Source organism: Struthio camelus, chromosome 5, assembly GCF_040807025.1.
Source record: "Struthio camelus isolate bStrCam1 chromosome 5, bStrCam1.hap1, whole genome shotgun sequence".
Lineage (NCBI taxonomy): Eukaryota > Metazoa > Chordata > Aves > Struthioniformes > Struthionidae > Struthio > Struthio camelus.
The window spans coordinates 19,657,849-19,683,910 of record NC_090946.1 but is presented as its reverse complement, the minus strand read 5'-3'; the positions used below and the strand labels follow the sequence as shown (position 1 = coordinate 19,683,910).

At 48.5% G+C, this 26,062-nt stretch overlaps 1 protein-coding gene and 2 long non-coding RNA genes across 6 annotated transcripts in view; 1 reads left to right on the top strand and 2 right to left on the bottom strand.

The window, feature by feature from the left end:
- Positions 1-2,922, bottom strand: part of LOC104143764 (uncharacterized) — a 30,069-nt gene extending 27,147 nt beyond the window's left edge. For 3 of the 4 annotated variants that reach the window (XR_011141333.1, XR_011141334.1, XR_011141336.1), the window contains exon 1: positions 2,336-2,839. This is a non-coding gene — a long non-coding RNA (uncharacterized lncRNA). Of the gene's footprint in view, positions 1-2,335 lie in introns of all 4 variants that reach the window. The other variant, XR_011141337.1, reaches the window with a different exon arrangement.
- A 75-nt stretch (positions 2,923-2,997) lies between these two features.
- TMEM86A (transmembrane protein 86A) overlaps positions 2,998-26,062 on the top strand; it is a 31,760-nt gene continuing 8,695 nt past the window's right edge. Inside the window, exons 1-2 of the mRNA XM_068944878.1 lie at positions 2,998-3,144; positions 21,353-21,617. Coding sequence (XP_068800979.1) covers positions 3,124-3,144; positions 21,353-21,617 — 286 coding nt within the window. The 5' untranslated portion in view covers positions 2,998-3,123. The remainder of the gene's footprint in view (positions 3,145-21,352; positions 21,618-26,062) is intronic.
- LOC138067432 (uncharacterized) lies at positions 3,151-26,057 on the bottom strand. The gene is made up of 5 exons (XR_011141332.1): positions 25,599-26,057; positions 20,752-20,812; positions 20,482-20,656; positions 18,191-18,423; positions 3,151-14,976 (listed from the first exon to the last, which is right to left on the bottom strand). It is a non-coding gene; the product is annotated as an uncharacterized lncRNA (long non-coding RNA).

Here is a 26,062-nt window from a genome sequence, read left to right as displayed (position 1 = left end):
TAGTCCTGTGAATAATCCTGTGAGTGACATGAAATGAACCTACTATTAGATAAGCCAAGAAACATTTTCACCTCGTATTCAGGTTGCAAAATCTTTATCATGGGGATCAGCTCTTCATTACATACAAATACCACATCTGCAGAGTTAGGACTTTTCAATCCTTATTACTAAAAGATTTGCGAGAGGTAGCTGTCAGGAAATTAAAAAGGGTCAAAACTTCCTCTGTTAAGTGAATCTAATGAGACAGAGTTTCCCAGTACCTGTTTGAGATGGGGAAGTCAGGACACACACATGATTTCCCCTTCTCTTCTAGCAGGTTTCTTCATGCTGACAACACAGTGTTAAAACCTGTCCCCAAATGTTAATTTATTTTGAATGCTTGCATAAATGACACAGAAAAGTTCTTGATTTGCTAGATCAGCCTAAGCTTCAGCTAGTAACCAGTGAAGATACATAGTGCATTAGAAAAAAAGTAACGAATTCAAAGCTGCATACGTTGTCTCCAGCTTTGGAGCAGCAGAGACAATACTGAATGCAAACTGACGGGAACCCAGGTTCTGAGAGTCCCTCAGTCCTCCTCAACTTCCCATACGGTATCAAAGTAACTGCATCTTTTAATATCTAAATACCTCCAGCTCTGTCACCCTACGCTGCTCCCCTTAGAGACCATTCCCCTTGATTTCAACAGGGCGAAGCCTTTGTTGTGAAAAGCTGTGAAATTTCTTCCCACTGTCTAGTTCACTCAGTTCCCTGAAGGAGGAAAGCGTATCCTTCTCTTAGTGCCTAATGAAAATGTTACTGCTCTATGAACTATTTCAGCTGAAATTGTAAGAACAGTACCCAGCCATAACCACATGGGTCTTTGCCATATGAAGAACTGTTTCCTTTTATTTCATTCAGGTTTACTTGTCACAGATTTCACTCCAATGACTCCCTCATCTGATTTGCAGATGCAGTTTCTTTTTCTGGTGGAAATCCTTCTCACACTGGTAAATGACACAAAGGCTTCAGCGTACATCCCAGTTACATCGGGGTGGTGATGGGCCAAATGCTACCCTCTCTCTATTTACATGTCTCTACTGATATTAATTGGGTTGCCTCTGTGTAAACTCAGGACTGCTGCTTGCATACATTTTGTCCTCAGAAACATGATACTTATCTATTGCACAAAGATTGCAAAAGATTTGCACAGATTTTTTTTTTAATTTATAGAAGACAATGTTCCCTTGATGTGATAAATACTGAACACGACCTTTGCTTAGACTACAAATAGCAAAACACATAATCATCTTCTATTTAAGTACCTATTTGTTTTGCTGTGAAGCAAAACTTTTAAGCAAGATGATATTACGTGTAAAGCAGCTTCCTGCATCCTTAAATATTAATCTCAAAAGTAAAAATAGATTGAAGGTAGTCCCAGGGTCACTCTAGTAAGTCTGAGCTGCTGTGTACCACTCTCCAATATCCCCAGTTTTATGTCCCTGGCCTCGTCTTTGTGCCAATACTAATATTTTTGCAGCTTTTTGGTGAGCTTGGCACGAGGACAGGGATGGGGACGGGAACAGGAGCTGGGAGGGAGAAGGCAGGCAGCGACCTGCTCTTAGGTCGCACGGGGACATTGGCAGCCGCCAGACAGCAGGGAGAGCCCAGGAAAACAGCCCTCATCGCCAGCCGAGTGGCGAAATGGTCTTTAAGAGCACCTGCGCGTCTTAAGACAGAGAAGGCTGGAAGCATCCAGGGGGCGGCTGTGAAACGAGAGGAGACCCTGGAGCGGGGAAACCAGAGCAGAGGGGTGGTGAGGTTGAGGAGAAAGAGAGGGGGACCGGAGGGGTCTGTAAATGATATAGGCGAAGGGATGGTGGAGAAAGGGCAGAGGCGCGAGAGTAGGTGTAGGGAGGAGTCACGGGTGGGAGAAGGAGTGAGAAGAAGCCAGGGCTGGAGGTGCGGGGCACGGAGGGAGGGAGGCTACGTGGGCTCAGCCAGCACAATCCAAGGCAGGCGCAGGAGGGAGCGAAAAGGGAAGGGTGCCTGAGAAGGGGCACGGTCGTGGGACTTTGTTATGCAAGGCCCGGCGCCTACCACCACCATCGGGACCGGGCGCCGCTGTCGCCGACTCCGACGGCTCTGCGCGCAGGGGGCAAAGGACGAGCAATCAGGCGCGGCGAAGGGAAAGACGATAAACTGAACAGCTTGCGGTCGGGACGCAGCTCAGGCCAACGCCGGGCTGCGAGGAGAGAGCGGCGGAGCGGGCGCCACCGCACCACCCTTACCTCAGGGTCGACCCGGGCGGTCGCGCGCCTCGCGCACCTGCCCGAGCCTCTTCTCTGCCTCTTACCTTATGCCTCGCCGCCCTCTGAAAACCGCCGTTGCCAACCACGCGCTGCTGGTGCTGGGTGATAGGAAACGCTCGAGGGGCCCGGGGGGCACATGGCTACAGCACTGTGCAGCCGCCGCCAGCCAGCATTTCCTCGCGGATGGGTTAAGGAAGGGGGTGACGGACTTAACGGGACGCGGCCGCGCCGCAAGCGAGCCGGGCAGGCCGGGGAGGCTCGGGGGGCACCTCCCGCCCGAGCCGGAGGGTGGCGGGAGAGGAGCACGGCCGTGCTCCAGGCCAAGGCCCAGCCGAGCGGGGCTCGAGGCCGGCGGGTTGGGGGCCGAGCCCGGCCGCACGGCGGCACGCTCGGGGAGCCCCGAGCGCCTCAGGGGAGAGGCGAGGAGAGGAGGGAGCCAGGACGGGGCGAGGACAGCCCGCCGGGGCAGGGGTACCGGGTCGAGCCTGTGGGAACAGCAGTCAAGCAGCGGCCAAGTCTCTGCCCGCCGACGACAACGACGGCCCCGCCCCGCCCCGCCGCCATTTGCCCCAACCGCCACTTGCCCCAACCGCCACTTGCCCCCGTGCCGCCCCTCCTGCCCCCGGGGGGCGGGGCCAGCCCCGCCCCGCCCTCTCCCCGGCGCGCATTCGCACCGCCCCCCCGCCCCTCCTCCAGTGACGTCACCGCGTTGTAAAAACCGACCGGGCCGGCGGGAGCGGAGGGAGGGCGGGCGGCCGGCTGGGGAGGCGGGCGGTGCTGACAGACTGACAAACAAATAAACAAACGGACGGACCGAGCGACCGCCGCCGGCATGGTGTCCCCCGTCACCGTGGTGAGTGCGGGCCGGGCGGCGGGACCCGTCTCGCGGGGAGCCGTTGGAAGGGGGCAGCCCTCCCCCAAGTGCCGTTAGCTCCTCGCCCACCCCTGGCGCGCGCTGCCCCCGCGCGGAGCGGCCGTTGGCGGCCGTTGGCGGCAGCGGGGCCGCAGCCCCCCGGCGCCATGTTGCGCCCCGCGGGCGGACAGGACAGGACGGGTCGGGCCGGGCCCTCACCGCTGCCCCCGGGGGCGAGTGGTGCCGGCCCTCGCTCCGGCGGTGCGCCTGCCTCGGCCCTCTCTCACCCCCCCCCCCCCCTTTTATTGATGGATTGGTTTCCAACATTGCGGCTGCGCCCCTGCCTCGCCGACCGCTCGTCGGGGATGGCATGACCTGCCTGTCTCATGGGGGAGTCGGGAAGCTTAATTAACACAGCCAGCAACAAGGTAGCAACTCACTGCTTGTCCTTTAGTGGAGGATGTGACGAGGGTTAGGCTTGTGGTGGCACGGCTGGAGTGATGCTAATAGATGAAGTAGCTGTGGCTTGTGCCAGGCTGGACCAGTGATCCCAGGCCCTGCAGGTGAAGGGGAGGTGTTGCTGTACTGAAAAAGGACAAAACACTTTCATCCAGGACAGGAGAGAAGCTGTGCAGTTAGACACCCTGCTTTGTGTGTTCCCCTTTTGAGAAAGGCAAGGATTTGGGTGAATACCCCAACGGACCAATATGTGCTATAAGAATAGCTAAGTGTTGGTCAGAAAGTTGCCTCATTCTCTCACTGCAGCACTGAACACCTATTGCTCGTATCTTGATATCCCTGCAGATTCATTATCATCCTGTTTTGAGATATTTTGGTTAACAGCTAGTCCAGGTTGCAGCAGCTCCATTGTGCTTTTCCTCACAGGTAGAAATCCTGTCCTTTACCTCTCCCTAATTCGCAAAGCCAGGAATCCAAACTTCTAAATTTCTTAGCTTGTTCTGTACAGCAGCTTATATTGTCTGATACTTCAGATGAATTTTCCCCCTAGTCATTAACATGTAGCTGGTAAGTTCATCAGCAGCTTAGGGGTGATTTTTATCTTTAGAAGCAGAGGGAAATAGCTTTAAATTAAATCATGGGAATGCTGACCACTTTTTTCCCCCCCCGCCCTCCCCTCCCTTCTCATGCTCCTCACAAACAAATGAAGAGGTTTGGTATCTTTGTGCTTCTGTTCCATAAACCAAATTCATCCTCTAGTAATGGTCCTTATTACAGTGAATGGAGTGCTGATATCTCAGAAGTGAAATCTTATGCTGGGACAGTACTGGAATGAGTCAACAATTGGCAGAATTTCCTTCATAATTCAAAGGAAACAGTATTTGGCTCTTAAGGCCAGTGAATCAGGATGGTCTTGCAGAATGTATTTCAACCAAGCTTTGAGAAGGGCAAGTGACTAAAGCCCAGGTATGTGCTGGGAAGGGCGTATGCAGTTTGGGCAGGAAGGGTGTACCCACACCAGGAATTACAGCTCAGGAAGGTAACTCAGGAGGGAAAACCAAGAGTGCTTTCTTTGCTTGTGCTTTATGGTGCATAGCAACATGTTTCTGCTCTGGCTTCATCCCCGATATACCAACTTGTTGCCTTCACCAAAGGCAAGTAGCACAGGTACGAAGCCTGTGGAGAGCTGGAGGGTTGATGGACACTACGAGCCATGGCTGGAGCTGCAGTTGCTTTCCATGGCTGTGGAAGTGGGAGGGAAGGGCTCTAGCAAGCACTTAACCTGACCCTCCAAAGAGCTCACAGGAAAGAGCTGCCAGCCTTTGTAGTCCATAAAGGAGAGTTCTTTGCAGGTGATCTTTTCAGATTGCACTCCTTTGGAAGGAGTGCAATGCGCTGCCCTGGTCGTGCTGCAGCCCACAAAGGGCTGGCTGGAACCGTGCTGTGCAGTGCCATGTACTGTCCAGGAGCGTGGCACAGCCCCTGCACGGCTGCCAGCTGGAGCCGCGTGGGGGCAAGAAGCAGGGCAGCCCTATGATTGCTGGGCTCCCTCTGGCAAGTCCCTTGCTCAAGGGAGCACCAAAGAGCTATCTGTCTAGCTGCAGTGAGGTACCACCCTTGGAGCTTGGGCCTTATTGCTCTACCACAGTGCCTCGTGCTGTGTACATAGAGCACACGTTTGGAGCCAGCATGGATATCTCTGCTGCAACTCATGCTGGGGTGCTGTCTATGGGGGCAGCGCCAATTTAGACATTCATTTGTCTACGGTACAGGCCCTCTCCCAGTATCTTGCAGCATCAGTCTCTGTGGGGAAGATGCTAGAAAAGCACAGCTGAGGGCAACATGATTTTTCTTCCAATTTTCAAGCCTATGGCCTTTGCACAGAAGTGCAGCAAATGGCCATGACTACTTGAATGCAACATAGTTTCCTGTGTCTCCCTTATTTTCCTTCTTTAAGATACTCTTACAAGAAAGGTAGCAGTTTACTTAAACCACTAAGCTGTAGGTCTACTGTGCAGCTAATGGCTGGAAGAAATCATGCAAGGAGGCACAAACCATGGGGAGGCAGCTACAGAGAGAAAGGGTAGAGCTGGGTAAGATTGGTAAGATTGGTTGTTAGTGCTGGCTGCCGGGTATGCATCATGGCCTGGGGAATGCAGCGTGCCCACACCACGTGCAAGGAGAGACCTCAGCATCTCACACAGAACTAGCCGAGCTGTTGTCTATGGCGCTGTGAAATTTGGATGTGGTGAGAGGCAGTAAGCCCACAAAAACAAGAAGCCTGGCTGAAATGCCTTCTGAGGTATGCATCAGGTCATCAGCTGGGATAAAGGTCTGGGGTCCTGCTGATACCAGAGTCTAGACTTGCATGGAGCTTGGCTATGACAGCAGAGAGGATTCATCTGCCTGCAGCTCCTGTTCCAGCTGGTGAGCAATGCCTGGTCTGGCTGGAAGTGACCTTGGAGGTAAGCTGTCATTGCTGATCCCTGTAGGCAAGCGGGAGCATCCTGCTCAAATGATTCTTGATATTGCTAAAGCTTTCTTCTGCGTAAGCCGCATATGCCTCTCTGATGTCTCCTTGCTGTCTCCCGCCTGTCATGCTGCAATAGGGAGAAGCTTGGTGGCTCCTGAGCACCCCTGCTTTGCAGCAGGTGAGGAGAGCTGGCGAGGCTGTGAGGATCCCAAAGCCTGCGTGTGTGGGTTGAATGCACCAGCCTGTGTCATGGGAGGGGATACAATATGGGAGGTCGTGGTAAGGAAGGGGAGAAAAGCACAAAGGGGAAGCTACCAAACATGGAGCAAGAGCTGTTGTCTTCTGCATGGAGCAGGATGGGCTGAAAGCCTGCAGTTGGAGAGCGATACTAATATGCAGTGCATTTGCTTCATGGATATATGAGGTTTCATTCCCTTCTTGTGTGGTCACTGTTGGTCCTGTCTTAATAAAAGTTCTTCCTGAGACTGTCTTGTTAGTGATTTTTGTCCTGTTTATTATTGTTTTCTAACAGTTAAATTTTTAGTGTGGGGCCGTAGGAGATGGCTCTTGCCCTGAGGATCTCTCTGTGCCCAGCAGGCATCGTGATCACAGGGGCCGTAAGTGTGGAGAATGGGATGAGCCCAGAGATATGCAGTCATTCTGGTGTCTATAGAATGCTATGTGTTCAAAGGGACCTGATTTTTTTTTTTTTTTTTCCCCTAAAGTTAGGGCTAAACTATAGAGTAGAGGGGTTCACGCATCACCTTGAGGAAAACAGGACATAATAAAGATGTTAGGTAGCTGTAAATATGTCTCCGGGTGGGGTGGGGTGGGGGTTATAGGTTATACTGGTGCTTCTCTTTGAGGAAGGTGACCTCTACAGTCTCTTGTCCCTACAACATTACCTCTGTATCTGACGTGGTCCTGTATGTGGGAAGGAGGTGAAATGCTCCTGTGTCCCTATTGGGAACAGTTTTTGCCCAGAAGCTGTGTATTAACAATCCACATTCCTCCCCTTTCCTCTTCCTTTCTTTGTATTCTCAAAAGGAGGGAGCTGGGGAGAGAGAGAAAAGGTTATTTTGGGAGCACGGAACAAGTCAAGCCCTCAGCCCCTTCCCCTCCCAGTGGGGAAGCAGCTAGCAAACCTCCTGCCTTAGAAACAGCCCTTGTCAATAGATGAGCGAATGTGAGATGTCACCTTGGGGGGAGTATGAAGGTCACTTACAAAACTGGGCCAAAAAAACCTGACAAAGTCATGATATGGAAAAGTATTCACTGGTAACAATTATTGAACAGAGCTAGAAAATTGAGGAGGGGATATCATTTGAAGTTTCTGAAGAAGGGCCAAACTGTACTGTGATCCAGATCAACACAGAAACCCTGATGTGAATTGCATTGCTTAGACTCTGCGCTATTGCCCTACTGAGCAAAAACCCGTGCTGATTTATTCCAGCTAGAGCTCAGAATAATGTTACATGCCTTTTTTTTTTTTGAAAGACTACACTTGTATGTTCTTAGTATGACATTGTCATTCTTTGTTGTTGTAGTTGTTGCTATGGCAGGCTGATCTTAGGTATGGGTAACTGAAATTGGAGGGTTAGGAAGTACAGGCTTCTTTGAATGCTCTTCCTAGTGTGGTTGTTTTAAGTGGTTAGTGCTGATCACAACTGCAGGTGGTGCTGTAAATTAAAGGCTTAGTTAACTCGCATGTGTTGCTCAAGTCTCATATGCCTGTTGTTCCAAGTGTGCTTTGTGTATCAAGATTATGGGTCCAGTTCAGAAGCCTTTACTTGCACATAATTCCTTTTAATAGACAGAGGTGCAGTTCCTCTATTCTTTTTCCTATCCAAGTATCTATATCCAAAATACACCCAGTGTGACAGGAGCCAAAGTTATCTTTCTCTATGGGTAACTGTATAATGCTGTGGAAATAATAACTCCAGTGAAATTAGACTCTGAGAAAAAGATGGCATCGGGCACCCATCTTCTACTACCGTGTGGAAACTCTTGAACAGAGAAAAGATTACTAGTTATATAACCCCACCCCCAGACCTAAGGGGGTATTGTATAGCACTCCATTTTTCTACTACCCTTTATGTCATGCAAATGGCCAATAGTATTGTAATTACCAAAGAGATGTAGATTTTGCTTACTGTGGCGTGCCTGAAATGAAGGTGACGGTTATTGCTTCTAGCCCACATACGCCCTTTTGGTATCTATTGCTTATACTGCCATAATCTAGATAGCATTTTAGCTAATGGCAGATTTCTGGATGCCAAGTGTGTTGGTCTGGAGCATCCCTCCATGTAATGCTGACCGTGAACAAGCATCCAGGTAACGAGGAACAGAAGGCAGTTTCTAGGAGGGCAAATATGCTGACGGAAGAGATTTTTACATGCCACCAGAGCTGAAAGGTGGTAGGTGGGCTGGCTGAGAGCTTTTCTGTCTTGCATACCTCATTGATCCATGTCTTGAAGGTTTTAAGAGTGCTAGGGTGGAAAGGATTTCAGATACCTGCAGAGAGCCTGGGGCTCACACTGCAGACCGTGACCAAGAACTACGCAGGGTGCAGCTTCTCTCAGGGTGTCTTCTTGTGTTAACTGTAATGTTGCAGGCTGATTCTCTGCTATAAAAAATTTGAGTAAGAGGAGCCATGCCAAATTCATCCCTGTTGAAAATTTGCCTATTAATAAGGATGGTGGCTGTTCTGATTTCACCTTCCGGTGAGCTAATGGAAACACCTTATTTCTGCCAGCAGGCTAGGTTTTCCACCCAAAAGCTAACTTGTCTACAGTTCTGTGAAATACGTACTTCCCAAGAGCGAGGGGAGATTAGATAAGTCATGTTACTGAAGTGGCCTTGGGGTTTTGGTCAGGTTTGAATGCTGAGTTTTCATTTTTTGCCCCTCACTGGAGAGCAACTTTGGAGATGTATTGGCATGAGTTAGCATCAGGCGTTGGATTTCCAATTATTTATCAGAATAAGTGCATTTATGCTAGTGGCAGGTACCTCTGAGCCCTTACTTAAGATCTAGGGTAAGTCTTAAGGTGAACCAGCTGCACGTTTTTCAGTACATACTAGACACATGGACAGATCCTTAGCCTTATGCAAGTCACTCCGTCTCCCATGACTCCAGCAGAGCTGGGCTCATACCAACTGAGAGCCTAGGACAATAGCTTGGCTGCTGTGTTCCCTATTTGCTTGTGACTTTTGGTTTTGTCATGGCATAAATCAGAGCTGACCGGGATGTCTGGATATGAATCCTGACTTGTGCTCCATTGCAAGGGGAACTAAACAAGTTGCATGGCTTTTCTATGCAACTCTGGCAAAAAATGAGCATGCTGACAAGTTTATCAGTTAATTGATGTTTGTGTAGTTTTCTGGATTATCTGTTGGCTAATGCGCCATGCATACATGGACTTGTACCCTTGATCTGAAGGGCATCTGCACGCTTATTTGTGAGCGCAGTCATTGTTTGCATCTGCAGCCTGATTCCAGCAGAGGTATTGCAAGTGAAGCCCTTGATGCATTGCTGTGAGTCCTGAGAGCTCACAGGTTAGTGTTTGCCTCTGCCCACCTGGGCTGCCCCCTCATTTGTTGAGATCGGCTGTGAAAGTCCAGTTCGTCTGCATGTAGTCTGTGGCTTGTTCAGGTCACAAAGTCTTGGCACAATAATAAATATTGGAAGTAAAATCTGTACTCCACTGCCATACCTTGACCTTACGATATCCTCTCTCTTAAAGTATGTTGCTCCTGTTATAAAGTGAGGAGACTTGACACTTTTTTTATAAGGTACCAGAGTGACAAATCTTGAAATACACATACTTACTGGAGTACATAGCTATTTTTCCTTCTAATTTGCTTTAACCCCAGCACTTCACCTTCTGCCTAAAGGTCATGATATGCAGGTAGAGCGTTTCATTCAACTCTCCATTAGGCACAAGACAAGTTGAGCTGTCCCCCCTGGGTTTCCTGGCAGATTCTTGCCAGATTTTGCTGATCTTACAGCCTCGTGAGGACTTATGCAGTGAAAGTCTGTTGTGTAGAGCTGCCAGCCTTCCCTGCCACCAACAGCTGCCTTCCTCTCCTCTCTGTCCTGCCTTCCCGTTGCCTTTGCACAAGCCCCACCTGCCAGGTGTGCATGAGTTTGTTGTGTGAGCCAGAAAGGCAAGCTGCAAAAAGGACTTCTGGGTGCTCAAGGCAGTTATGCCCTTAGCAGTTCCTTGGGAATTGCAGGCAGAGCTGGTACTACGGCCTGGCGCATACTGCCTGGCAGGATATCACCTGGCTTGATACATTAATGGTTCTTTAGCTCTTATGGGACTGTGACAGCTCAAATGCTTGAATCACTCTTAATTTAGACCCAGATTTCTCACTGTAGATTGCACATAAAATGAGGTTTTCTCTGCTGAAGTAGCTGCATGGAAGGACCTTCCTTGCCCCCTGAACACCAATATCTACTGGCAAAGTGGGATGTGGCAGGGCAGAGCTTTGCCAATTGCCTGTTCCCCTTGAATGCCAGTTTCTCTGTGCATCCCCCGTCTCTGCTGCGGCTGGGCGATGGGGGCAGCTCGAACCACAGCTGTTTCCCCTCTCTCCCACCACTGCATTAAGATTGTGGTGGGTTTTGGGGTGCAAATAAGATGGGAGATACATGAGTGAAGGCAAACAGTGCATTTCAACACTGAGAACCAAATATTCTGTGTGCAGACCCCTTATTGCTATTACCCCCCCTGGATGGGCCCTCCTGTAGGGGCTGGCAGGATCCAGAGTCTCAGCCTGCCCTTAGTGCTGCTGAGGAAAAAGCTGGCAGTTCTCAGGCATTTTATTGTGGGTCAGCATTTGCCCCAGAGGGACTGGGGAGAGGTCTCAGTCTTTCCACACAGCTTGTGCAGCAGACATTCGCGCGTGGCACTTATCTGCAGTAGCAAGCCTTGCAACAGGGGTGCTGCTATTCTGCTACAATAAAACCCTGCGGTCCCTGGACTCTAGACCCCCGAGTGCCATGGCCAGTAGGTTGGGTGTACCCAGCCCTTCCATGGTAAAGCCTAGAGTGACACTAAACCTAGCACTGCTCTTTCTTGGGTAACAGAGAATCTGTGCTTTTTCACAGAAGAGTGTGATATAAATAATGACGAGTCTCCTGAGAACATGAGCTTGTAGCCTGGAAACCATCCCCAGCATGAGTCACGGAGACTTTTCCAAAAGCAGTAGAGATTTTTGATCTGGATTTTAGTGTGACAATTTGAATAACTGCCCCTTCCCTTCTTGAGAGGGGCATTGTCAGGGACAGCCAGTGACTGAGTGTCGCAGGACACCGGCTGGCTCCTGGAGCTCCCCATGGTCTCCCGCCTGCCCCTGAGGTCTACTGGGGGCCCAGGCACCATTAGGCAGGGCATAGTGGAGAGGTGGCCCCATCTGACCTCGCTGCATGAGGAACGGGTGCCTGCAGCTTGCCGAGGAAGGCTGCGTGTCCCTGTCGTGGCAGTGCTGCAGCTCTGATGAGCAAAGTGAAAAGGCAGACCCAACGTGCTTCAGGTTTTTAAACATCTGCAAGGGCTTCTTTTGTGAGCGTCACAGCAAAAGAAATACTTGGAGAGATTTGCTTTCTGCTTTACAAAAAGGAATCCCAGGAGGAAGAAGCAGTCTTTGCTCTGATGTAAGATGCCTGCATGCAAATGCTGCTTTTTTTGCCTTCATTTCTGAAAGCCAGTGGAGTACCCAAAAAGCTTTGGTCTGTGACAGCTCCCTCAGCCCTGCAGAGATGTTTGAATTTGTGACTGGTTAACAGTGTTGACCATTGGCGATGGTACAGTGCTGACCACGCACTGAAGGCAATCTCCAGTAGTGCTGGCAGATGGGGAGTCAATCATTTCCACCACAGGTTAAATAAAGGTTTTAAAACAGCCCTGCTTGTGGTCCTGCACTAGTCCTGTAAACAAGATAGATGACATCTGGTAAAGGGAAAAAGCAAAACCAACCCAAACAAAAGAAACCATTGTGAAAACACATACGTCCAACCTGGGTTTTAAGTCCAGAGTGAAATGTGTTTGTCTGTAACTTGGTTTTATGAGTTCACACCTACTAAAGAAAGGCTTTGCCATCTTGAAGGCTTCCTTTTGGCCCCAGGAAGCCAAGGGCAAATAGCCCAGTGACCTTGGCTTGGCATTGACTCCTGTAGCGATATCTCACTTCAGCTGCTATCAAGGTCCTCTACTGATATCAGCAGGTCCTGCATAATGGAGGCAGGTCTCCAAAACACTCCTGTACAGCTTCTTACCAGCAGTTAGCTGAGCTAACCCAGCTTCTTCCTTTATTCGGTATATGACATGCTTTTAATGCATGCTATAACTTCCTTGATTGCTGAAGGATGCCGTGGTCCAGTGTCTCAGTGTGGCTTCAGGCAGTGTGATGGTTAAGAAAGCAGAGTGCAATCCTGACACAACATGTAGCATGGGCAGTGCCCTAATGCAATGGGGATTATTTCCTTGACTCTGAAAACAGCTTCCTATACTTTAATCTGTTAGGGGACCATTTTCTCTCATTTCTAAGGCCTCCTGCAGGGCTTTGTTGAAGGCTAGACTCAGGTTTCATACTTGTAGCTTTCCCCCTAATTATAGGCACTATTTTACATCACAGTTTTTGCAAATGCATCTAACTCTACCCTTGCAAATGCAAGGGTATAGCAGCAGATAGGTACAACGTCCAAGAGTTCCTGGGTCACCTTGCCTGCTGAGCCAAACTGGCCTCCTTAACAGCTGGGTCCTCCAGTCCCTGGGAGCGCAGTCAGTGTGAGGGCTGTGCCCCAGCACGTTTACATTTCTTCATTAAGCAACTGAGGACAAGATGGGAGCTCCGTTTTATTTGTATCGCAGTGTTGCTAATGTGGTCACTCCCATTGCTACATGAGTGGCAATGCAGCTCCTCCTGCCTTAACTTGGGAAGGGGGCAGTAGTGAAGGCTGCCCATGCACCATTGCCTGTTACCAGTTGTCTCCCCTTGCTGACTGCTGCACAGGGATTTGTGGTCATAACTATTTTAATCTCCTCTGGAGAATGCCTCAAAGCTTGTCCAATCATCTTCATCTCTTCTACCTTCCTGAGCCACTTATTTAAATATCTTTCATAGGTTGCATTTTCAGTGCAATCTTCTCCCAAAACCTATCCTAACAACCCCCTTCAGAAATTTTCTCCCATATAACAGATAGGTATTTTTGGCGACGGATCACAACATGCCTGAAGTAAAGCACCATGTAGCATTGACTGTCTCTTAAGCAGTGCCTATGCCTAGAGGCAGATAGCAGCCTGTGGTGGAGAAATCGCAGGGCACGCTCGGAGACCAAACAGCAGGAGAGAGACCTTTGCAACAGCTGCGTTTGCAGTCTCACATCGCTGCCACACCCAGAACGTGATGAGCCTTGCTCCCGCGCACCCCAGCACAACACATCTGGCACAAAACATCCCTGGCTGCTGCTCAGCCAGGCGGCTGTGCCAGCCTGCGGCCGTGCCCTGTCCAGGTGCACTGCGTTACTTCAGGGGCTCGAGCTGTGCTTTCACCTGTGAGAGGTTGATGCTGGGGGCAGACGCTGCCCCTCTGCCAGGCGGCATGCACTGGCCTCTGTGCTGGCAGCTGGAGGGAAACCTCTGCTCCAGATTTTCTCCCTTCTTTCTGCACCTGGGGGGAGATGCTTGTCTGGAAGAGTTTAACCTCAGTGCTGATGGGTTTTTGCCTCTGTCGTTAATCTGCAGATTAGGTTGAATGTTGACATGACTGCAAATTGGGTGGGATTTTGGCTTGGCAATGAAGCTGTTGTTTGTTGCAGATCCCATTTCATCATGCAGCTACGCAGGGGGCCTAGCCCTATGCAGGGGCCCTTTTTAGATGCCAGTTTGATTAATCCTCACCCACCCCTTGTTCCTCTATGCCTCCACTGAAGGGCAGCTTTTCTGATGCCAAGAACTCATGCAGCAGTATATCTGAGTTCATCACGCAAGGACTGTGAGGGCCTGTGCCAAATGTTTAATTGTATTTTTCTGGCAAATAGTCACAGCTTGCTCTTAAAAGGAAAGAACAAAAAAAGAACAAAAAAGAGTCAGATATTTCTAGCTGTTGGCTCTGCCTCAGTCTCCGGTAGAGCGAAGCCGTGAAGTGTGGCAGGAGCTTACTTTACCTAACTGGGGAGCACCACAGTTGAGCCGAGAGTGAGGAGGAAAGTACTTGGGCCTCTGGGGTGCAGGGAGGGACAAGAGATGCCAAGAAAAACAGATTGGGTTTGCAGCAGGAGTCCAAGACACTCTCCCTTTCCCCTGGTGGTGCGGTCGCTGCCTTGGACCCACAGCCCCTGCCACACACAGCTGCACTGGGAGGACTGTCCTTTTGCGAGTGGGAAGCATTCACGTCTAGCCCTGTTACTTCTGGCTTGTGCTGAATGATGGAGGCTCTCCTAAAAGACAAAACAATTTTTTTTGGCCTGTGTGTGAACAGGTCTGGCTGGACAGCCAAGTGTGAGCTCAGTTTCACTGCACAACCCTCAACACAGGAATGGAGGCCCTGAGCTGCATCAGTAGCTGCAATAAAGTGCTGCAGCATATGGCATATGGCAATAAAGTGCTGCATATGGCATATGGCATAAGCGTGATGGCACCAAGCAGCCTGTTATCAGCACACGTGTCTTCCCAAAGGCAAATCACGGGCCATTTTCTCCTTGGTGATTTATTAGCTATTTCACAAGTCCACATGAGATGGTGCCTCTGCAGTCTTGTTGCCACTTGACGGGAGGAGGGTTTGTCTGTCACTCAAACACCTGTGCAGGCAGATGAGGATCCACATCTTTCTCAATTTTCTGTAGCACATTGAGCCTGTTCATGAGACATCTGCCATGGATGCCTGACCTGTGGCACCTGCAACACAAACATATGCCTTCCTATTAAGTCCTAGCTTGCACAAATATATTGCACCAACAGGCAGGTTGATCAGCTGATTCAGCAACTCTTCACTACCCTCCATAAACAAGTACTTTTCCTCAGAGTTTTTCTGGGGAGCAACTCGGGGCATGTATGAGCCAATGCCTTTCTTGATGAAAGGTGAGCGGCTCTCCCCCAGGAGGTGGTTTGCTCCTGCAGGAGAGCAGTGTTGGAGGCACAGAGCATTGTGCCTCACCTACTCAAGGAGTGCACCCATTAGGGTTGTCCTAGCTAGCCTATTATTTCAGCAACCCTGCAGAGCAAAATGCGCAGCTGGCCAGACCCTTTACATCTCATCCCTCTCCTCTGCAAGCCGCCTGGGAGGGATACAGAGCTGAGCACCTGCAGCAGCTGCCGAGCTGCTCCAGTCCGTGGCCAGGTGAAGGTCCTGTGCCAGGGCCGAATGCCACAAGGGCTCCTGTGTCCACCCAGTCTGCAGCTCAAAATACTTCAAAAGGCGAGTTCTACATCTGTGTGTTTCTTTGTAGTTGAAAATGTCTACTGCATTTGAAAAAAGCCATGTGGTATTTAATGCAAAGAAATTCTGAGCATTTTTCTGGAGGGAAGTTAACCCAAGAAGTAACAGGAGAAAGAGGAAAGTGAAAATGTAAATTTGGGTACCGAGCAGCTGAATCCTCCCTATTACAAACACATTTGAACCCCTGCCTAAAAAAAGAACTCCTTTATATCAGTTTCAGTGCATACACATCCAGAAGGCTGGATACTGTGCTGTGTGAGCAAACACGGGAGAGTGCAAGCAAGCCTGGGAGGACAGCTGCTTTGCAGACAGCTCACGTGAGTTTGTGGCCAGGAATTGCCCAGCACTACTGTGTTACTCCTCCTCAGTTCAGCAAAAGCTGACGAGCTGTTGAAACCCAGGGAGAATCAGCTGCTTCTGGTCAGGATCTGTGTACATGAGTTTTCCTCTCTCTTACGTTGTTTTGGTCAAGCATGAAGATGGGTTTTCTGTAGCCACAGCCTGATGGGGGATTGTGTCAGTTCCCTGTTGCTCTTAAACGAGAGCCAGTTGTACATATCCTGTGTCCTAATTGTGCTGTCCAGCCTCAGGCCCAAGCAGTTCTCCCTCTGTGACTCAGGCTGGACAGAGGATAGTCAGCACCTTGCTAAGAGCCACAAGCTGTGGAGGGATGGGTGGAGGACAATGGCCCAGCTTTTTTTCTGGCCAGTGCATACAGTTGTGCTCAGAGGAATAGCTGGGGGAACGTTTTTAAAACGCTTTTCTTGGAAAGTGCCCAGTGGGTGCGAGCCATTTGCCCACGAGGTTGGCACATAGCTGTTGGCTGGAAGAGGTTATACGCTCCTTTTTTGTGCAGGTTGATTTAGGGGACTTGCAGAGAGAAGAGCATTATTTCATACCCTGTGTTGTTTCTTGGGGCCAGAGCAAGACTTTTGAACAGCAAACTCTCTTCAACTTTATCATCTCAGAGCAACAATCTCATGACATTTTCTACACCTCCGGAGCAAGACATCTCCCTCCATGTGCCAGCTAAATTTTCTCCATCCTATCTCAGTCCCTTGCTTCTTGTTATGCCCCTTTGTTCATTTGTTCATAGAGAAGCTTCTCATTTCCATCAGGGTGATGCTGTCAAAAGCACAAATGTTCATTCAGAAATGAACCCCACTTGCAATATAGATACAGGCAATTGGCTCCAAAGTGTTAAAGAAAATCAGGACGCTGGCTTACAGGCATAGCTGTGCCCCTGCGGATGCAGCCTAATGTGGAGTGGAGGAGCAAGCTTTAAACTCGCTGGCATGGTTGTGTGCCTGCAGCAGTCAGCAAAGGCATTGGCCCTGGTGAGAAGCAGAATAGATGGTCCTCCAGATCGTACCCCGTAGAGACCATTGGTTTATACGGGTGCAAACCACCAGCATCTCCCAGTGCTGCTTAGCAGAGAAATGCGAGGAAGAGATTTGCCAGCAGGGACTCCTGGGCTCTTGGTGAGTCACCAATTAATGATTTGTGGATATGGCTTAGGAGCTGTTGCACTAAACTTTGGGTCATCTTTGCATGCTACATCCTTTATATATTTTACGCTTTGGGAATGTTTTTCCAGTCCTCATTACCCAACATTACTCCTTCAAGTCTGCCCCTTATCCTCCAGCAAGTTTCTTCGTTGGCTAGCCTGACCTCTCAAGAAGTCTTATACCGATACCAAACCACAGCATGGCTGGAGTACTTGTTTGATAAGAGTCATCTGTCATTGTTGAGCAACAGCAACAAGGAAACAGGCAATATTTCAAACTGGAGCAGAATGAGAAAAGACAAAGCAAGAAGAGATACTACTGTAAACGTATGAATCCCCTAACAGGGAGGTGGATATCCAAGCCCTGAGCCTCCGGAGAACTCTGTGTGCCAGTACCAAGTTCTGTTTAAAGATCTGTTTAAAGGGTGTACATGTTGTGGTGGAAGCAAGGCCACAACTTCCTCCTAGTCTGCCTAAGTCTTGGGGGGTTTTATTAGATTTGGTTGGACGCAGATAATTTTAAACGGTATTTTCACTGTAATTCCACAAATACAGGGATAGTGGCTTTACAGCACCTTATACTCCTTTTTAGAGTCTATAAGTATCTTAGTAGTCACAGGCATTCAGGAAGTGCTCTGAATTATGCACAGTTTAAAAAGTCAAAGCTTGTAAGCAGTGTTTTAGCATTATGTTTAAGATGTTTTCTAGACTGTATTTCAGCCCAGAGTAAATTAGCAGTGGAAGAAGAAAAGAATTAGGAAGAAAAACCCAACAGAATTTGTCATAAAATGGCAAAACTTTGCTTAAAGCCATGAAACTCATATACATTAGCAAAAAGGACCTTGCCACCTGCAGCAAGTATTTCCTTTTCCAACACGAAGGCACATCCACATGTCACGTGCCCTCTCTGGGACGCAGGTGCAGAGGAGATGGATGGTTTGATGTTATTGAGTCATCCAGCTAAGCAGCCACATTCCCTTCCCCGAGGTATAGGCAGGTGTGGTCATGGATTATGCGCCTTGCTTTCCTCAAGCCACAGCCTCCGCTCGTGTTGCTACACGGTTTCCCAATACCAGCCACGACTTGTCCTCCAAGTGGCAAGTTGCCCCATCACTTTCTCCCTAGCCTCAGCTACTTGTCCAAACAGGAGAATCCCTCTGTCTCACCTTTTGGTTGCCGCAGCTTTTCTTGGGAGGCTTCTCCTAAATATCCCCAATGCCACGCTCCTCACAGGACATGCTGCCCAGCCTTCAGCTGCGTGGGTACCTCTGTCTCCGCGAACAGTATCCTTCATGGGGCACTCGTTTCACTCGGAGCCAGCACGATGGTTCCACTGAGCCAGCAGCATTGTATAATGGACAAGGGCATGTTTTAAAATAACTCATTTGAAGTATGTTTGCTGAAAAGGTGTAAAGGAATAAAATATTAATGATGTCAAGCATGTAGCCCTTCTAGAGCTACAGAGTTATTTTTGTATGAGGACTTTAAGGTCGTAAATTCTAGGGTTACGTGTGAATAACTGAGAGTGGAATCTGACCCCTTATGTCTGAAAAAGTCCTAAATTGTTATTAGGTGGAAAGAATACAAACCATTATTTCAAAATAATGCTAGCTGGGGTTGGAAGATTCACATTCAGATAGTAGGAAATGGTAATTTCAAGGTTGCCAAGCAAACATAATCTTTCTGCACAAGTGCATATCCTACGTTCAGTAAGGCAAGGTTCCTAGGGAAAATGACAAGTGTAATTAACACCTGTCTCATCATGCATGCTCACAGGGGAGGGCAAGCTGCGATTGTAATGCTAACTGCTCCTAGCACATGCTTTTCTTTGAATAGAGGGTTTTAAACAAAACTTCCTGTGTTCATATTAACCCAAATACTCTCCTGTATGTTTCTAACAGTGCCTGTGTCCTGTGTTGCAAACAAGGCCGAACTTGAGCTGTCTTTCAGCAGACTTCTGCCTTCCTAGATACCAAACTAACTATTTTAGCTGAGACTGTTATAGAGAGCTAGATCACTGTCGATGCTGCAAATTCTTTAGTTCTTTGTAGCTTTGGAGGCTGTTAGTCTCTTGTATTAAAGATTTCAGGCTTGTTATGGAGCGCTGGGGTTCTTCCATGGCTACTGGGGTAAAGGAGAAGATCCTGCCGGAAGCACTGCTGTCTGTTGCCTGTGATTGTGAGAGGCTGAAAAATGATGAGCTACATTTTTAATAAAGAACTGCCAGAAAAGGGGAACGGGCAGAGCTGCAACCCGGTGCCCGGTCTGGAAGTTGGTGGGGGATAGGCTGAGTTTTCTTTCTGTCTGTCCCTCCATGTTGGAAGAGCATCTGTCTGATGTGTCACTTCAAAAGAGCAGGGAGCTGGGTCTGAAGGAGTAGTTGGGGGAAGCTTGGCTCCATCTTCCCTCTAAAGATACTTGATAGTTCCCAAGCATTGCCAGTGTAAGTAGGACTATGTGGGCTTTTATGACTTTATTTCAAGTTCATTTGTTATTTGCTGTCAGAATTCTCCCAAGGAATGCAAACAAAAGGGGTTAAACGGTGATTACTTTGGACAATCTAAGTAGAGGACTGATGACTGTCTCCCCATGCAATACAAGAAACTTAATGGCTTGTTGATGTCCTTTGGTGAGTGATTATGTAGCCTGGTTGTTTAATGGGTTGTTTAAAAATTGTCTTGGCAATAGCCTATGAATAATGCATTCATGAATAATGAAATGCCTTACTGCTAAAGAACTGCTGATATGTTGGGGAACATTCTATCAGATATGAGAGCAATTTTGAAAGCACTGCATTTCCCAAGGTGCCCCTATCTGTGGTCCTGCTGCTTCAGAGACTGCACTCCCTTTTTAGATACTGCATGTGAAGACGCCCTCCACCACCTCTGCCTTGGTCTTCCAGCTTCACCCAGCTTCCCTTTGCTTATGTCTGCAAAAGCCCCTGAATTTTGGTGAACTTAGGTCTTATTAACTGAGCAGTGTGAGCATGGCGCTATTTGCCTCACAGCCTACAGGTACCTGTTCCAGATATATGGAATATCAGTTCCAGATATCTGAACCAAGCTTTGTGTCATGGCAATGCTCCTCGATGCAGGAAGCAGTACGGGGCCAAGTGTTTGGGAAAAAAAGACCAGCATTTCTTTCCCAGGTTTCTGGAGCATGGGGTCCTTGCATTAGATAAGCACCCCCAGCACGCCACTCGTGGATGTCACGGAGTTTGCTGAACTTCATAGTATGAACCCAGCAGTGATGCCTCTAGATTCTCCCTGGTGTCTTCCTCTGATGCATGGGGCCTGTGTGTGCTTTGGCCATCAATAATGGGAAGCTCTTGTGATACTAAGCAACTAAACCTTGCCTGACCAAAGAAAAGGGAACCCTGAGAGAGAACCTGCTGGTGGCAGGGGATCTCTAGGTGCCGTACTGCCTTCGCCGTAGGTGAGCATAGTATGCACCTTACCACTGTCTAGGATGGTCCCGGCTGAGCATATGGGAAGAGCAGACCCAGCTTGGATAGGCTGTGGAGTCTGTAGCTCTGTGCCGTCTCTGCCTTGTCTTCATTGTGAGTAGCTTGGTGCTCATGCTGCATTTTGGTGCCTGGATTTACCCAAGAGATTCCTGAGCCAAAGTGTTTCCTGCAATATAGACAGAATATAATTAGTGTAATGCTAAAACAAAACGACATGTGATTGATATTGATATTAGTTAACTGAGGAAGTGACATCCCCACCTTGGAGCAGATGGGTTTCAAAGTCATGTGGTGACGCTGACAGCAAGCCTCAGGCATGAGCCTACAGGGCAGGAAAGTGAATGGGTTAGAACAGAAGTTATATCCCCAAGGTGATCTGTAGCTAGCTAAGCAGGAATATTCACCTAGCTGTGAGGGAAGATTTGCACTTTTATTGGCTTGTTTGCTGCTGGGCTATTCCTGGGGACTGCAGTATTTTCTCAGCTACTGGAAAGGTGTGTATAAAAGGGGTTAGTCTAAAGACAAGAGAAGTGCAAGGGCCACCACTGGGTACTGACTGATGGCATAAATATTTTCAGTAGAACATAATAAAGGGAAAAGGTATCTAAAACTTCCTCCATTTCCATCACCCAAAGACCACCAGCCAAAAGGTGTTTTCAGCAAAGACGTTGACAAAGGTCTAGGTTGGAGATCATTGTCAAGTTCAAGCAGCCTTTCTCTAAGATAGACATGTTGCTGGCCAACAGTATACATGAAAGGGAAACTTTCAAAAGTAAGGCAGCAGTTCTGGGTGCAGTTTATTCCACTGATGCTTCTGATGATCCTATTAATTTCCATTTCTTTTAATGATTGTTTCTTTTAGGTGAAGAGTGAAGGCCCCAAACTGGTGCCTTTCTTTAAAGCCACTTGTGTCTATTTTGTCCTCTGGCTGCCAACTTCCAGTCCTTCCTGGTTCAGTGCCCTCATCAAATGTCTGCCCATCTTCTGCTTGTGGGTTTTCCTCCTGGCTCATGGAATCAACTTCTTAGTCGCGCACCGGAGTGCCAGTCGCATCCTGGCAGGACTCATATTCTCGGCAGTGGGAGACGCCTTTCTCATCTGGCAGGAGCAGGGCTACTTCATTCATGGTGAGTGAGGCATCAGTCCTAAAGGGATGCCACAGCGGCCAGCTGTCACGTTCTTTATTTAGTAATGAGTTGCTTGGCCATGTGGTTTGTTTATTCATTTACAGCTTAAGCCCCGGGCAGTGGGAGGTGCTCATCCCTTGACTAAAATCCATTGCATTTAGAGGAGTCACGCAGTGGATGAGTCTCCTGACCTTGTTTGTGTCCCTGCTCCAAGACTGGAGGAGTGATTGGGGCAGGTTTGTTTTCCTGGCACGTGCTTGCTGGGCCTCGGGTGGCTGGAACAGAAAGGTGGCGCAGGCAGTATCCCCGAGGAAGAGAAGGAAGCACTTGTGGCACTTGGCAGCTTCTGCGTAGCTATGGGCAGTGTCTAGCTCCTACCTTTCTGCAGGGAGATCTGTCAATCCTGCAAAGATCTGAAATAGTGCACATGGTGCAAAGGCCCCTTAGCGGAGACCAGGTGGAGAGCACCCTTATGGTTTTGTCAGACAAGCCAATGGTCTGGCAGAGGTGGTTAGGTGGATGCTAGAAAAACAAAGCATCAGAAACATTGTCCTACTTGCAGGTTCATCAATATGAATCATGCAGCCTGTTTTACAAAAGCAGGAGCTGGTTGGCAAGATGTGTAAATGACAGGGAATCAGGGGAAAGCCTAGCAGGACAGCCTGTCTTCTCTTTAGAAAGATCTACATCTCTCAGAGCAAAACAAGCTTGTTTGTTTTATTTTGTTAGTTTGCAGACTAGAACATAATGATTCAGATTAATGATTTAAAGCCGCGTTGTGCCTGCCTGCGGCAACGCTCCCAGTGGCCTTGGACTGTCGTAAGAAATCAGCAGCAGTCAAGTCTTTCACTTAACTGCACTGGTGGCATTTCTGAAGTTTACTTCACTAGCCCAGTGGTCTCACTTGAACACCCACCATTAACTGACTGCTGTGACTGTGGAAAATGTGATGAGATGAGGGAGCTTTTCTCATTAGTGCTGTTGTCAGCTCCAAAAGTCAAAGGCTTTTTTTTCTTGCCCTTCACACAGGAGGTCAGCGTTTTGTTTTATTCTGGGATTCCCACAAGCTCTGCTTTCTTTAGGAGAGGAAAGTGTGTGAAATGCCAGATATGAAAGGCCAAATGCTTTGAATCTGGTTTTAATCCTGCTTCCCAAGGGCTTACCCAAATCTCATTAAAAGTTCATGTAGAAACTCTTAGTGATTTTGGTGGGGTTTAGACTGGGCCTGGAGGCCTGGATCCATTCAGCTGAGTTTTGGGCACGTTGCTGAGGAGCCCCAACCTGCGCTCAGGGAGCCATCCCCTCTGTGCCGACTGTTGGCGTTCCTGCTGCCTGGCCTCTCTTCACAGGGCGCCTGGCTTAGCCCTTGGGGTGCTTGGCCCAACTGCCCGCCATTCTGTGTTGCGTCCCGCAGTTGCTCCTTCAGCTGTGGCTTGGAAAACATTCAAGGCCATGTTTCTCCCTGTGACTGTTTCTGTACATGCACTGCACAGAGGTTCCCCCCATTCCCCCGTAGCTGGGTATCTCTCAGTCCCCTTTCTCATCTGGCACTACAGAAAAGTCGGCCGGTCACAACAATTCATTGTCTCATTGTTTTAGACGGAAAATAAGCTGGATTTTGACCTTCTGCCTCACAACTGAGAAGCGTCACGTTGGGGGTTTAGATACATTTTTCTTTGTGATTTAAGGAGAGTATTTGTTTAGCTGTCTTGGAGCACTTTGAAAATCTCAACCTTTATCCTGGCTGTCTCCTGCCTGCCTCAATCCATTCAAATCCAAGCTCCTGTCTTCCACACTGAAGCGTAACATTTGCGTTTCAGCTGTTAGCAGAGAAATGCACTACGCTACTTAATCTTTCACCTCTCCTGCAAAATATTTTCTCCAGTTTAATGCGCAGCAGCCTACTGTGGTTGGCAACTGGAAACATTCAAACTTTTGACATCATCCTTTGTGGAAATTTCAAATTTCAAGGGAATAAACAGCCAAAAATATACTTTCTACTTGATTTCTATGGCTTTCAGGCTGAAAAAAAGGGTTGGAAACTGGGCTAAATTGAATAGCTTTTGAGACAATGAGTTTATTAAAGGACATCTGTTCATTATTTTACACGGAAGTGAGAGCCTGGGAACTTACTTCTGACACACTTGACTTTTATCCATTTTTACTGCTTCAGTCCACTAATAACCAGCTATTTTCTGACTAGTGGCTTCCTGTATGTAGAAGATACTTTACAGTATTACAATCCACCTCCTTTGATAACAGGCACTTAGAAACAATTGATGCATTCAGTGAGGAAGAGAGGGATTAAGGAAAAAGACTTAACAACCGCGTGAGGCGAAACTCCAGGGGTGGGAGGGGGAAGCAAACCTAGGCTAGCTGCTTCCATCTAGGTGGCCCAGAATAAAGTGGAGAGGAGAAGGAATGAATGGGTACAGAAAGGCTGATCTGCCTGACTTGGTGATGGGGATCCCAGCCAAAGGCTGAACAGAATTTGTCACCTAAATGTCTCTCAATAGCGGAAGTACATGCCCCTCCTAGTGCAGCCATCATTGATTTCCCTGGTTCCTGGCTTTACTTGTGGGTGTCAAACGAGCAAACCTGAGAGCATTTTCTCAGTTTCTTGTGTTTGTGCCCAGCCTCACCATACCACAAAACTCCTCCTGCCTTTCTTTGCTTCTGCTTTTCCTCCCCTCTCCTTGTTTCCCTGCGTTAGCTACAGTGGGGCTACCCCAGGAGGGCTGAGGCCCCGTGCTCCTCTGTCACTCTTCCTGCTGCCTCTCCCCTCCCTCCCTCGGCTACCACATCGTGTCCTCCCCTCCTCCTCCTCACTGCCTGCCCAGGCATCGCTGCTTGCTGCCTGCATGAAGGACACCACGTTCTTCAATTCCCCATCTCAGCACTCTCCACTTAATGCCATTGAGGGAGAAATCGCTCCTCACTGCTAGGATGAGGTAACCTTCCTCTCCTACCACCCCCACAGCTCCAACCTTTCCTGCACTATAAACAGCTCTTGTCCAAAATCCCTCCTTGGTTTCCTTCAATCTATTGTTGTGCTCGTGGTGTTTAATAACTTTGTAAAACATCACCTTCTTGTTGCCCTCCTTTGTGCTACTCTTCCTTCCCCTTCACGCTATCCATTTTCTCCAGCCTGCAGACCAACTCCTCCCTACCACCTCCCTCTCTGTTCTGCAGGTTCCCCCCTCACCCCACGGTTTCAGTGGATGTTTGATCTGGTACTCCCCAAAAGTAGGAAGACACTTCCCTTTCTTGGAGCAGCCTCAGCCTGCAATGGATGAAGAGCAAACATCTGCCAACAGCAGATTTTAGCGACTCCCCTTGACACCTACAGTGTCATATTTTAATTTTAAACAAGTGGCCTGCTTGAGCACTTGGCTCCTCAGATCCTTTTCATCATTTCATGCTTTAGAGCTATATAGAAACTTCCAGCCACACTAGTAAACCTATCTGGATAAAGTGGAACAGCCCGTTAGCTGCACCACATGTAGGTTGGGGAACAGAGGCCTGACCAGAGGAGCTAGACTCTGTTTGGGGCCCACTACGTACAACGGGCAAGAGAACAAGTAATCAGCAGCTGTACCAACACATGGGGACACTTTTTTGTCAAATGGATTAGTGGCAAGTGAATAACACACGGGCAGTACTTTCTAACACCCATAGCTGGGATTTCTCAGGGATGTTGCACTTCAGAGGAAGTCTGCATTTTATTTTTGTTGATTAATTCCAGTGAAGGCTCATCTGGAGCTTGCAAATAGCCATAAAACCATTGACCAGTCACATTAGTGTAGTCCCTGAAATATGCCAGGTGCTTCTTTCCAGCTTAGGTTTCTCCTAGCTGTATGCAAAGGTGGAGTAGAGGCCAGATTTAGTCCATGATTGCTTTTTAGGTCTGTGGCTAAATACAATCAGACTTTGGGTCTGGGTTTGGGGGGGGATCAGTAGCTTTGCACATTTTGTTCTCACCTGCTCTGATTCCATCCTTCCTGTTTCACAAGTGACCTAGGAGTGAAATGCTTCAGGTAGTTAAAGAGGGGATGATCAATGGTCTTCCTTGCACCCACCCTTCTGTCCAAAACAAGGGAGGTGGATCCATCTGAAAAACAAATTTTGTTCCTTCTTTAGCAGTTTAGTCACTTAGTCTTATGGCAAAATGATTCTATCTTACCAGAGTTGTGTTCAGTTGCAGCTGTAGATGCTCTGAGGCATTTTCTCAGGACAGGAGTGTGCTGATAATGCTAACCTCCTGTGCACAGGTTTTTATAATAAAATGATCCCAAGTGTTCAGTACGGTTCCCAATGAACTCATATAAGGGGTTGTAACTGGTGCTGTGTATTTTAAGCTCAATACAGCCACATGCTTTCTTCTGCTTTGGACTGCCAGCCACTCTGACGAAAGGTCACACTTGCTATGTCAATGCCTCTTTCCA